Source organism: Galeopterus variegatus, unplaced genomic scaffold (genome assembly GCF_000696425.1).
Source record: "Galeopterus variegatus unplaced genomic scaffold, G_variegatus-3.0.2 Scaffold621, whole genome shotgun sequence".
In the NCBI taxonomy this organism is placed as follows: domain Eukaryota; kingdom Metazoa; phylum Chordata; class Mammalia; order Dermoptera; family Cynocephalidae; genus Galeopterus; species Galeopterus variegatus.
Window position 1 is genome coordinate 116721 of NW_007726732.1, and position 13034 is coordinate 129754.

Here is a 13034-nt window from a genome sequence, read left to right on the forward strand (position 1 = left end):
GCCGGCCCCCGCCCTCGGCGACACTGCCACCCGCGCCGGAGCGGCGTGTCTGATCGGCATTAGGACCCAGGCGCGGCGCGGGGGTGTGTCGCCGGCTAGCACCTCGGCCCGCCCGAGTCCCCAAGTTTGGGTTCCGAAGCGCTGGAGCGCGGGGCGCGGAGCCCAGGCGGGCGGACGGACGTGCCATGGCCATGGCCACCAGGCGCGTGTTCCATCTCCGGCCGTGCGGTGGGTGCCGCCCGGGTCTGCACAGCCAAGGCGTGCTCGGCGGGGACGCGGAGCCGTCGGGGCACCGGCGAGAACGCGCGCGTCTCCGGCCTGCGCGGGCCCGGGGCCGGTGGGCGGGAGGGCTGTGGGGGCTTCCCAGCCGGGAGGCCGCGAGAGTGCGGTCTGTGCGCGGGCGGTGTGCGGAGGCCCGGGGCAGCGTGGTAGGCGCTGCGCGCTTGACTTAATGCTCCGCTGTCGCCGTCGTGAGATTCTCAACCGTTTCCGAACCAACGATGTACCCGGTGAAGGGGTGGGGGGTGAGAGGTGGGCAGGGCGGAGCGGTGGGGTCCCCAGCACCCCCGAGCACGCCGCCGCCTCGGGAAGTTTCGTCTCGGGTTCTGCCCGGGCTCCTTCCAGTCCCCGGCGCTGCGGGAAGCGCGTCCACTCCTGCCCCGCACGGGCCCGGGGGTCTCTACTCGCTCTGACAGCTCGGGGCCAGCCCGGGGTCCCGGCCAGGAACCGGGCTGTGTACCACCGTTCACCTGCACGTGGGGCGCCGGGACGGGAGCGGGGCGTGCACCATCCCCACCCTCCGACCCTCGTCACCCTCGGCCACGGTCCCTCCCTGCGGCCGCGGACGCGAGCTTTACGGCCCCCGCCCTCCATTCTGGATGCAGCCCCGGCTCCCGCCCCGCGAGTCCATCCGCATCCTGCCCCCCGACCCCCAGGCTCTCCGAGTCTGGAGGCGCTTTCCTCTCGCGCACGCGGCTCTCCTGTCGCTTCCTTCCTCGCACAACTCGGCACAAACAGCCGGACCATCCGGGGCGCCGCGCGGGGAGCGCTCACCTCCCCTGCCCCCGCCGCCTCCTCAGGTGCCCCTCGAACCGCCGCCTTCCGCCGCCCCTTCTCCCTTCTGGGCCGACGGCTCCGCCTCCCAGGCGGCCCGAGACTGGGGTGATGCCAGCGGGAGGAGGCCCTTGCCTGGTCGGCTCCCGTGTGACCCGGGGCGCATGAGGGCAGCGGGGGGATCTGCGCCCGTGATGGGCATTCACGGCCTCCGGAGGGAGAGGAGCGATGTGCAGAGAGGAGGGCACAGTCAGGTGCTGGGCTTGGCATCGCAGGAGCCAGGGAGGGAGGCCGCCAGAGAGAGCTGCACAGGGCTGCAGGCAGTCAGAGAAGCCTGGATTAACGAACGGGTACTGTTAATAACTGGGGGGGGGGGATAGCCTGAGAACGCCTCCCCTCCTTGCCCCTTGCCCACCTGGGCAGCCCCTAGCAGATGGGCTAAAGAATTTAACTCTTTAAATTAAGGCTGGCTTCCCCTGGCTCCTCTAGCACTGTGTCCTGCTCCTCTTTCTCCCCATGGTGGCCTTGGTTGGGTTCCTGGGGAAGGGTGAGAAGGAATCAGCAGGCTTGGGTGGGAAGGAGGCGGGCACAGGAGACTTTTCAGGGCTGGTCCATGGGGCTGGTGACAATCCTTTGGCTTCCCTTGCAGAAAGCGCCTCTTCCACCATGTCACAGAATGTGCACTTTGAGGATTCAAGTGAGTACCTTCCACTACTGCTTCTGGGATGAGTTTGGAGCCTACCTTCCAAGAGGCTGTCATGTGGTGGAAGGGGCAGCTGATGAAGCTAGACACTGGCAGGTCCCTGGTGGGCCTGTGGTCCTGGAAGGGCAGGCTCTTCCTCCTGGGCTGTGCGGACCATCTGGTGTTCTCTCCCAGGGTTCACTGTCACAATGCCCTGGTTATCTAACCAACCTTAGGCCAAGTGTTGAATGTGCCCATATCCCTCAGTCCTCACCCAGCCCTGGAAGGAGGGGCTGCCATTGTCCCTTTAAAGAAATATAACCTCTCTGTGCTTCAGTTGTCCCTGCTCTAGCTGTCCTCCTCCCCACATCTCTAAGCTGGCTTCATGCAGCCTATTCTGTGCCCAGCCCCATGAGCTGGGCTGACCATCAGAGGGTTGTTTGGTGGGACAGTTCTTAGACAGAGTGGTGATGTGCTCTCACCCAGTGCCCCCAGGACATGGGGGCTCTGTGTACCAGGCTGCTGGTGGGAAGGTTAGGTATGGGCTGGGCTGTAGGAGGTGGGGGGGGGCGTGGCATTGCAGGAGCCCTCCAGGGACATGGTAGCGTCAGCTGGGCATGTTCTTAACTAGGGGATCCAAGAGCTAAGGCTAAGTAATGAGGCTAAGTAGGGGGAGGAGAAAGGGGACCCTGTGAGAGGCAGTGCAGGGGAATAGTTGGTGCTGCTGGCGGTGGCAGATGGGAGGCTGGGGCAGGTTGGGGCTGGGGAAAACAGGTCGTTTGGAGAAGGCAGGCCTGGAATAGGGAGGAAGGAGTTTTTCATGAGCTCCACAACAGAAGCAGGGAGGACATCTTTTGACCTAATTGTCCTTCTCTGGGCTCTGGATGCAGTGCAAGCCTGGGGCTGGGGATCCCTTGTCTTCCAAGGCCTTGATGTGGGAGACCTAAGCCCTCCTGCCCAGCAGGGGCCCAGACTGAGCTCAGGGCATTGGGGGAATAGGGCCTGGGATGTGCTGAGGAAACTGGCAAGCGGGGGTGGAAGTGAGTCAGGGTGAGTCACTGCCTGGCAGGTGTAGGCGTGCTGCTGACCCTTCCCTGTCCCTGCACAGTTGTTGTCATTGGTGGGGTCTGGACTACAAGGTCCCCTTTCCTGGGAGTACCACAAGTGGGGGACCACAGAGGACCTACAGGACAGTCAGGAAGAGGTGCACTGGGCTAGGAATGAAGCTCTCCCAGAGGAAGAGCATTCCAAGTGAGCCTCAAAGGAGGCCCTCCAGGGAGGAAAGCCCTCAGCTTGGAGGACAGGAGCTGCACGCCCAGGGCACGCACTGACTGGCCTGAGGAGCTAGAGATCAAAGTGGGGAGTGGGACTGGGCCTGAGGAACCAGGGATCAGGGCAAGGGTGGCAACTCTCGTGAGCTGCAGGGGACCACAGCAGGGCTCAGGGAAGAGAAAAACATTTGCATGTTACCAAGAAGTCTTCCAATAGGAGGGGCCTGTGCTGTGAGGCAGCTGCAGGAATTGAGGTGCAGACTGAAAGAAAGGGGCCACAGGCCCTCTGCTCTGGGGGTCCCGCATCTCAAAGATAACATGCCATAGCCCTCCCCCACCATGGGGGGCACGATGGGGGCAAGGCTGAGATGGGGCCGTCTCTGGAGTCCCAGCCCCCGTCAGTCCCTGGATCTAGTTCTCTGGCTGTCCTGCTTCCTGGGCCTTGTCCGATGTCTGGACTGGGTCTCTCAGCCATTATGCTTTGCCCCACTTGCCCTCCTAGGGAGGAGGTGGTCTAAGACCCTGTGCCAACAAGGCAGGAGGGGAGAGGGGTCGTCTGGATACTGCAGTGGCTCTGCCTTCCCTTGGGTCCCCTAACCTGAAGGCTCTGGGAGGGCAGGGGCCAGGCAGTCTTACCTGCATGACTGCACCCTGTGCCTGGCCCAAAGTTTGTAGAATGGACATGTTTCTCTCCAGCCGAAGGGTCAGAACAGTGCATGGCCCGGGTTTCTGTAGCTGAAGAATGTTGGAGAAAGTCACTGGGCAGGGGCTGCCAGCTCTTTGTGCTGGCTACCATGCTCTGAGTGGGGCTGGGGCAGGGCTAGGGAGGCCTCTCTCACCTTTTGAGAGTCGACCAGTGGGACAGTCCAGGGGTCCCTGCTCCTTGGGCTGGGAACCCCTCCTCTGGTGTGCAGCACTAACATCCGGGCCCTCTTGGGGGTCTCTCTTGGTAACAGCCAGGTCTCTAGGCTACCACAAGTGTGACATGGATGACACCTCTGAAGCCCATGAGGAGAGCCTGGGGGACGAGGCCTCTGATACAGTCAACTCTTCCATTATATCTGGCGAGAGCATCCGGTTTTTTGTCAATTTCAACCTGGAAGTGCAGCCCTCCGAGACTGGTATGGGGGCAGGGACAGGCTGGGGGAAGGCAGGGGACTGGGCAGGTATGGCTTGAAGAGGCAGGATGGCACCCTGAGCCCTTCCCCTTTTCTCCAGGGGAGGATGAAGCGAGGCCTGGTGGCTGTGTGCTCCTACACACCTCCCGCAAGGTAAGTGGCCATTGTCAATTTCAACCTGGAAGTGCAGCCCTCCGAGACTGGTATGGGGGCAGGGACAGGCTGGCGGAAGGCAGGGGACTGGGCAGGTATGGCTTGAAGAGGCAGGATGGCACCCTGAGCCCTCCCCCTTTTCTCCAGGGGAGGATGAAGCGAGGCCTGGTGGCTGTGTGCTCCTACACACCTCCCGCAAGGTAAGTGGCCAGTCCTGCAGGGCACTCCTGGGCCCCTAGTCGGAGGTCGAGGTAGCTGCTTCCCTTAGATTTCTCTGCTGTCCCCCTGTCCCTACGCCTCCAGAAGGACCTACACAGGGATCTCAAACTAGCTGAGCTGCTGGGGCTGGTCATGCTGGGCTGTCCCTCCTGGAAGTGGGTATCAGTCCTGGTGGGCTGGGGCAGCCAGGGACCACCATGGAGGAGGGGCACAGGCAGTGACAGCAGTCTCTTTCATGAGCCTGTGTGGGTCTGTGCCTGGGGTCCCCACAGTACATGAAGTTAAAGAACTTCAAGGAAGAGATCCGCGCACACCGGGACCTAGATGGCTTCTTGGCGCAGGCCAGCATCATTCTCAATGAGACAGCCACCTCGCTGGATGATGTGCTGCGGGCCATGCTGAGGCACTTCGCCGAGGACCCCAACAACACCGAACCTGACTGCAACTTGGACAAACTCATGGCCCAGCTGTTCACTGATGCCGCGGCCCCCATGGAGGGGAAAGGTAAGGCCCGTCTCCCTGCCTGGGTGGGGGAGGTCAGGGGGGTAGGCTGGCTGAACCTCCCTCTCCTCCACTATGTCCTCAGTCCACCTGCTGTCAGATACCATCCAAGGGGTCACTGCCACAGTCACGGGGGTGCAGTACCAGCAGTCGTGGCTCTGCATCATGTGAGTTGCCGTGCTACAGCCCCCAAACTGGCCCCACTCATCCCATTGGAGTTAGGTGTCCCATGTTCCTGCAGAGGCCACCCCACCTGGGATTGTCATGGTTCTGGTGGCCCATCCAATTTGGGAGGAGAGGGTCCTAGCACTGCATCCCAATTGGTCTTTTTTCTCCCTGACAGAGGTCACCAGGGGTCAAAGTCGGTAGTTCTGGGTGGGGGAAGCCCCAGCTCCCAAGGGTGGCATGTGTGTACTGTGTACCCTCCCCGTCCCTGCCAGCTGTACCATGAAGGCCCTGCAGAAGCGGCATGTGTGCATCAGCCGCCTGGTTCGTCCACAGAACTGGGGGGAGAATTCCTGTGAGGTTCGGTTTGTCATCCTGGTGCTATCCCCACCCAAGATGGTGAGTACAGATCTTGGGGTGTCTCTGCTTCCTAGGGAGGGGGGTCCAAGGTTATCCTGCCCTCTCCTTGGCAGCATCTCTCCCATGTGTTGAAGGACCCATAGTCCTGGCCTCTGAGGCCTCCTTCTCACCACTCCCCTTCATCTCTGCCCTACAGTTATCAGAAACATCCTTGCTAGGTCCCTGTCAAGTCCTAATTTCCCCAGAAGTTGCCCAAAAGATTTATTTCCTTCTTGACTGAAAAGAAATGCTTTTTGCAATTATTATTCAAGGACCCTAACAACACTGAACCTGACTGCAACTTTGGGGCCTCTCTTTGGTCAGCTCCTGCCCTAACCCTTCTAGTTGGCTGACTCTGATCTGCTGGCCAGGGACCCCCACTCCTTCCTGAGCCATCCACCCCCTGGTCAGGGCACCTGCTTTTGTCGGGGCTCGAGCTGACATAATATGGGGAGTCTCTTTAAAGAAAAAGATTTTTAAAATCATGAATAGAAAGTTGCTAGGACCCCTCCAGAGGCCTTGGAAGGGCTTTCACACTTAATCATCCATTAGCTTCTTGATGATTCTGGCCCTGCCTCTGCTGCAGGCCCTCCTCTGGCTTTCTCTAGGCAAAGGGGGTGCTGAGGGGAATGGCCCTCCCAGGGATCTTATAGACGTGCTGTGAACCTCCTCCAAAGTTTCTGTGCTGGTGACAGAGGAAGGGCAGCTCCTGGGTCAGATGCAGTACAACTGGTAGGGTGCCAGGACAGTGCAAGGTGCAATGTCCTAAGAAAGCTGAGTTGTTACACTAGACGGGGGCCTTGGGATAGGTCAACCAGCGCCTGACATGGGCTCCTCCTTGAGGACAGGAGCCTGTTCTAAAGTATACAAGGATACTTGAAAAAGTTCGTGGAAAGATAGAATTAGGTCTGGCTGGTTAGCTCAGTTGGTTAGAGCGCAGCCTTATAACACCAAGGTCACAGGTTTGGATCACCATACAGGCCAGCCACCAAAGAAAAAAGAAAAATAGAATTAAAAGATAATACGAATCTTTCTGTGAACTTTTTGAAGTATCCTTGTAGTATGCACAGAGCCCTGGGACTATAGCTTTGAGCAACACAATGGGGTGGACACTGCTCCCAGGGGACCTGGGCTGGGCGGTGAGCGGGTTGCCACGGTGGAGGCTGAACGCTGAGCTCATGGTTCATGGACAGGGTTGAAAGAGGGAGAAGGCACAGACTTTTGTCACTTAGGACAAGACTGATATCTGAGTTTATAAGAAGTCATGAGTTTATAAGAAAAACACTACATCGATGGCAGTTCTGTTGATCTGCTGACCTGGTGGAAATGGTGGCAGGGTCCACTAATGCCTAGACTTTAGGGAGCAAAATCTGCTACCAGTTTATTCATGGGCAGAGCCCCTGCCACCTGCTTGGGAACATCTGTGCACAGCAAGGACAGGGCTTCATCTGCTCTGCGGGGTCTGCAGACATGACTCTCCATCCTCCACCCCCAGAAAAGCACCAAGACCGCGATGGAGGTGGGGCGCACATTTGCCACCATGTTCTCGGACATCACCTTCCGCCAGAAGCTCCTGGCAACCCGCACAGAGGAAGAATTCAAGGAGGCCCTGGTGCATCGAAGACAGCTGCTCACCATGGTGAGCCAGTGTCCAGTGACACTGCGAACGAAAAGATACAGCATGACCTCCCTCTATGCCCACAGACACCACCAGCAGGTACAGGGTAGAAGCGGGCATGGGAGGGAGGGAGGCATGGGCCAGACAGAGCTCACAGGTACTCTGTCCTCTCCCCCAGCCCCTGACGTGCAAGGACTTTGTCCCTTTTGGGAAAGGCATCCGGGAGGACATCGCACGCAGGTTCCCCATGTTCCCAATGGACTTCACTGATGGTACGTGGTCTGTGGCCCATCTGGAGCTCGGCGTTCCAGGACCCAGGACCACATGTGCCTGCCCTGCATCCCCAGCAAACCCTCTGTCCCGTCCCCATTCCTAGGCATTATCGGGAAAAACAAGGCTGTGGGCAAGTACATCACCACCACCCTGTTCCTCTACTTCGCCTGCCTCCTGCCCACAATCGCTTTTGGGTCCCTCAATGATGAGAACACAGATGGGGCCATCGGTGAGGCGCCAGCGGCTGGCAGGGGAGTGCTGGGCAGGGCCCCCGGCTGCGGTGCCCCCTGACCTCCCCGCCTCCACAGACGTGCAGAAGAGCATAGCGGGGCAGAGCATCGGAGGCCTCTTGTACGCGCTCTTCTCCGGGCAGCCGCTGGTGATCCTGCTGACAACCGCGCCCCTGGCCCTCTACATCCAGGGTGCAGTGGGGCTTGAGGCGGGAGATGGTGCCCGAGGTCCCTGGTCCCTGGTCCCTGGTCCCAGTGGGCTCTGACCACCCGCCCTGCCTCACTGCCTGCAGTGATCCATGTCATCTGTGATGACTACGACCTGGACTTCAACTCCTTCTATGCATGGACGGGCCTGTGGAACAGTTTCTTCCTCGCGCTATACGCCCTCTTCAACTTCAGCCTGGTCATGAATCTCTTCAAGAGGTGACGGGTCCTTCCCTGAGCTGCTGGGACCCTCAAGGCTGGGAATCTGGGTCAGCCTCATACCAGCCTCTGAGACCCTGTAATCCTAGGGGGGTGAGGTACCCCCACCATATTGCTGCTCCAAGGGGCCGGGGTGGGCTCCTGTCCATGGCAGGAGGAGGTGGGGGGGCATGCAGAGGCTCAGAGTAGCCCCCCTTAAGAGGCACATCACCTCCTGGCAGGTCGACGGAGGAGATCATTGCCCTGTTCATTTCCATCACGTTCGTGGTGGACGCCGTCAAGGGCATGGTCAAAAGTGAGTGTATTGCGGGAGGCCACGTGCTGCTGAGGGAACTAAGTTGAGATGGAGGCTCTGGGCTGTGGCCTGGCAGGGCAGACAAGAAGGGCTCAAGCTAAGGTTGTTCCCATGGTCAAGGGTGCTCTGGGAGCTGTGGCTGGCTGAGAGCAGCAGCTGCCTGTGCTGGAGGGTGACAGGGCTGCCCAGGCAGGATAAGAGATGGGGTTAGAGGCACTAGGCCAGGTGTGATGGGGTGTCACAGACAGTGGCGGGGTGTGGGTGAGGATGGTAGGTGGATAGGCAGAGGGAGCCAGAGTTTCCCCAATTCCTCTCCCCCTCCACCTCCCCAGAAGCCTTTCTCCCCTGAGGGCCCTCCCCCTCCCCCTCTCCTCCCCTGGGCCCCTGCACCCCACATCCAGGAGGAAGCTGGGCCCCAACCTCCCAGAACCCAGCGGCTGAGGCCTGTCGGCCTGTATCCACAGTCTTCTGGAAGTACTACTACGGTCATTACTTTGACGACTCCTATGTAAAAAGGACCTCATCCCTGGCGAGCTTGTTGGGCCATGGCACCGGCCTCAACACCAGCCACCACACTGCCCTCAACACCAGCCTCCTGGCCAGCCCGACAGAGCTGGTGGATCTGGGCAGCCTCAGTGCGGGGCACCTGGGCCGGGCGACAGCGGTGCTCAGTCTCCTCATCATGCTGGGCACGCTCTGGCTGGGCTACACCCTCTACCAGTTCAAGAAGAGGTGAGGAGGGCCTCGGGGTGAAGGGGAGGGCCACACAGCCCCAGGCCGTGCTGATGCACCTGCCCATGTGTCCAGCCCCTACCTGCACCCCTACGTGCGTGAGATACTGTCCGACTGCGCTCTGCCCATCGCCGTGCTCACCTTCTCCCTCATCAGCTCCTACGGCTTCCAGGAGATCAAGAGTGAGTTGGGACTGGGCTGGGGGTGGCACGGGGTTGCTCCCTGAGGGCTGCAGGCCTAGCAGGAGCCTGTCCCCTGCTGCAGTGAGCCAGTTCCGCTACAACCCCAGCAAAAGCCTGTTTGGGATCGCGCAGATCCGCTCGCTGTCCCTGAAGGCCATCAGCAGTGCCATGGGCCTCGGCTTCCTGCTCTCCATGCTCTTCTTCATTGAGCAGAACCTGGTGGCTGCCTTGGTTAATGCACCAGAGAACAGGTATGGAGGGCTGGGGAAGGCAGGAGGAGCAGGTGCCCGACTCTCCAGGGGCCAACAGGGCTCTGTCCACTTGTGCCCTCTGTCACAGGCTGGTGAAGGGCACTGCCTACCACTGGGACCTCTTGCTCCTTGCCATCATCAACACAGGGCTGTCTCTGTTTGGGCTGCCCTGGATCCATGCTGCCTACCCCCACTCCCCGTTGCATGTGCGGGCACTTGCTTTTGTGGAAGAACGTGTGGAGAACGGACACATTTATGAGACGTGAGTGTGACAGTAACCCCTTGAGGCCTGGGCCAAGGGCCATGTGGACCCTGAGGTGGGGGGAGCCCGCCTGGGGAGGGATGTGGCTCAGGAGACTTGGGCTAAAAAGTAACATAGCCCTGACAGCATGTGTGACTTGAGGTGGGCCCTGGGACCATGCAGGATCGTGAACGTGAGGGAGACGCGGCTGACCACGCTGGGCGCCAGCATCCTGGTGGGCTTCTCCCTCCTGCTGCTGCCTGTCCCCCTGCAGTGGATCCCCAAGCCAGTGCTCTATGGCCTCTTCCTCTACATTGCCCTCACCTCTCTCGACGGCAACCAGCTCTTCCAGCGTGTGGCCCTGCTGCTCAAGGAGCAGGTGAGTGCTGGGTCCTGGGAGGGAAGTGTGTGGCTGGGGGGATCCAGCCCATGCCCGCCCACACCTGGTCCCTGCTGCCCACCCGCAGACTGCCTACCCACCCACACACTACATCCGGAGGGTGCCCCAGAGGAAGATCCACTACTTCACAGGCCTGCAGGTCCTGCAGCTGCTGCTGCTCTGTGCCTTTGGCATGAGCTCCCTGCCTTACATGAAGATGATCTTTCCCCTCATCATGATTGCCATGATCCCCATCCGGTACAGGCGGGCAGACTGCGGGCAGGAGGGCCCAGCCTAGTGAGGGGAGAGGGGGTGGGTGGGCAGTGGGCAGGAGGGGCCCAGCCTGGTCCTGAGGGTGGGCCGGGTGGGCACTGCAGCCTTCTCTCTGATGTAGTACTCATCTTCCTGCCTCTCTCTCTCCCCTTCCAGCTACATCCTGCTGCCCCGAATCATAGAAGCCAAATACTTGGACATCATGGATGCTGAGCACAGGCCCTGACTGGCAGGCCCTGACCACACCCCATTCGCCTGGCTGTCCCCAAGCTCCCAGGCTGGCTCTGTGGCTGTCTGTAGGGGGGTGGAGGTACTGGGTGTTGAGGGGTTCAGTGGAGTGTGCCCACCCTCACCCCATTCGCCTTTAGCTTTGGGTCAGGAGCACTGCTAAGGGCAGCTTCTGCCCAGGGTGGGACTAAGCAGGATTGATTTTCTTTTGATAAAAGAGTCGATGCCTGAAAGAGAAACCATTTCCTTGATTGTGTAAGGAACTCTCTGTATACACATTAGAGAATAAAGCTCCTATTTCTATGCTTCTATGTGTTACTTCCATCTCTGCTACCCGACCCCAGCCTTGGGGAAGTGGAATGAAAGGGACCGATGTTTGTCGAGTGCCACCTATGGGCTTTCCCCTTGAACCCTGCACAGTGGATATTGGCTCAACAGTGAAACGTGGACAGTCCAGGAGGTCCAAAGGCCGAGTTGCCAGGGACCTGCAGGGAAAGTGTTCTGGGAACAGCATGTGCAAGGGCCCAGAGAATGGGCTGGGGGCCAGGGAGGCGCTGTGGCTGGTAGTGGACAGCAGTGTGGAGTGGAGGGTGTCACTGGTGGGACTGCCAGGGCTGACAGTAAAGGGCCCTGGGACTCTCAGGTGAAAGCTGCCTGAGGGGAGATTGACAACAAATGTGTGTAGGTCGCAGCGGCACTTCTGAACCATCCCATCTGTTGTGTGAATCCCAGATTTTATAGGTAGGGGGCAGCAACTGTGTGACAGACGGTGCTGCTGGAGGGAATTGGGGGAACTGCACATGGCAGGATGTGGGGACTGATGGAGGAGAGAAGGCTTGGTCATTTGGTGGTTGGCCAGGGCCGATAACAATGGCAGCCAACAGCAGGGAATGTGTCCCCTGTGCATACCTGGGAGCAGCAGCAGTGGTGGACAGGAACACCTGGTTCACAGACACCCTGTCACATCACCGGACAGGACTTTGGATTGACAAATGCCCCATGTTCTAAGGTAGCAGATGGAGAAAAGAGATTTGCCCCATCTAAAACTGAAAAGGGGACTAATATCTAAATTATACAGGGCTGGCCGGCCAGCTCACTTGGTTAGAGTGTGGTGTCATAACAAGGTCAAGAGTTTGGATCCCCATACCAGCCAGCTGTCGAAAATATAAATAAATAAAATATGCAAAGAATTCCTTACCAACAAGAAAAACACAGCAGCCTCAACAGAAAAGAGGCAAAGGCTGTGAGCAGGGAAAGAGCAAGAGCTGATCTCTGTGAGATGCCACCTTCCGCTTGGCAGACTGGCACAGCTCAGAAGGCTGGAAGGCGGTGCAGGGGGACAGGGAGCCTCTGGGTGCTGATGAGAGGTGTGGAGACTGGGGTGCAATTCTGCTCATGGGTGGGGTGGGTACAAGCCTGCTCTCCACGGTGTTGTGTGTGGGGAAGGGTAGCTAGAGTCAAAAAAGGGGGACAGAAAGTATAGTGTGCCCCCAGGACAGAACCCGAGGGCAGGGGCTGAACAGCACACATAGGAGTGCCCTGCCCCAAGCTCCCTGTAGCCCCCGGCCCATGTAGCATGTGATTCTTCTTTGGGGTCCCCTCCCCAGTAGCCTGGCTGTTCCCTGCACGTAGGGCCATGTCCAGAATCACTGGGCAAAAAGCAGGAAGGCCCCCAGCACCCCACGTCTAAGGCCTAGCCAGACATCAGCCATCCACCAAGGGCACCACTCAGGAGGCGGGGCAGGGGCACAGGCCAGAGGGGAGTAAAGGACTGATGTTCTGTCCTCACCCACTTGCACGGCCGCAGATCGGGGAAAGAAGCAGTTCTCAGAACTGTTAGACCCAGGCCCTGGGCCATCTTGCCAGGATTGAGGAACAGGGACTGGAGAGGATGCTCTCCAGAGCTGCCTGTGAGCAAAGAGGAAGCCTGGGAGTACCCATTAGCATTTTGGGCAACCCCCCACACCCTGCCTCACTTTCTCACCTGACCTGTTTTCTGACCATCCTTGTGGCTGGGCACTCCTCCTTACCAGAGAATCACGTGCAGGAAATACCAGGGAGCCATCTAGGCCCCTAAGTCCCTTCTAAGGGATGGCTTCACAGGCACAGTGAGCGTCTGGGACAGGTGAGCCAGGCCTCCTGTGGGGTCTGTATCCCCCAAGCTGACCTGTGGCATGTCAACTCAGCGTGTGTTAAGGGTTCCCTTCCCTGCCCCATCATAAAAATGAACTTGGTGTTATAATCATAAACCAACATTTTAGCTACTCTGATGTGTAACAGCGTAAAACAAAAGCACTGGACACACTACCCTCCCCCCTCCGTCCCCACAACCCAGAAAAGACCAT

The 13034-nt window shown here is 59.3% G+C and overlaps 1 protein-coding gene across 1 annotated transcript; it reads left to right on the forward strand.

Annotated features, from left to right (window-relative positions):
* The first annotated feature begins 185 nt into the window (after window positions 1-185).
* Window positions 186-10996, forward strand: SLC4A11 (solute carrier family 4, sodium borate transporter, member 11). The gene is made up of 20 exons (XM_008570627.1): window positions 186-228; window positions 1703-1750; window positions 3975-4127; window positions 4225-4277; window positions 4769-5000; window positions 5083-5164; window positions 5438-5561; window positions 7057-7278; window positions 7337-7451; window positions 7556-7681; window positions 7761-7874; window positions 7976-8108; window positions 8330-8403; window positions 8868-9135; window positions 9211-9317; window positions 9400-9568; window positions 9657-9830; window positions 9993-10188; window positions 10277-10446; window positions 10618-10996. The coding sequence occupies exons 1-20, from the start codon at window positions 186-188 to the stop codon at window positions 10685-10687; spliced, it is 2673 nt and encodes an 890-aa protein (XP_008568849.1). The 3' UTR covers window positions 10688-10996.
* Window positions 10997-13034: the final 2038 nt, after the last annotated feature.

Excerpts from the sequence above, each read along its gene's own strand:
- SLC4A11 (XM_008570627.1), top strand. The coding sequence starts at position 186 with ATGGCCATGGCCACCAGGCGCGTGTTCCATCTCCGGCCGTGCG. Across the intron at positions 4,278-4,768 it reads TCCTACACACCTCCCGCAAG|TACATGAAGTTAAAGAACTT; the intron begins GTAAGTGGCCAT and ends GGGTCCCCACAG. Across the intron at positions 7,875-7,975 it reads CCTGGCCCTCTACATCCAGG|TGATCCATGTCATCTGTGAT; the intron begins GTGCAGTGGGGC and ends CACTGCCTGCAG.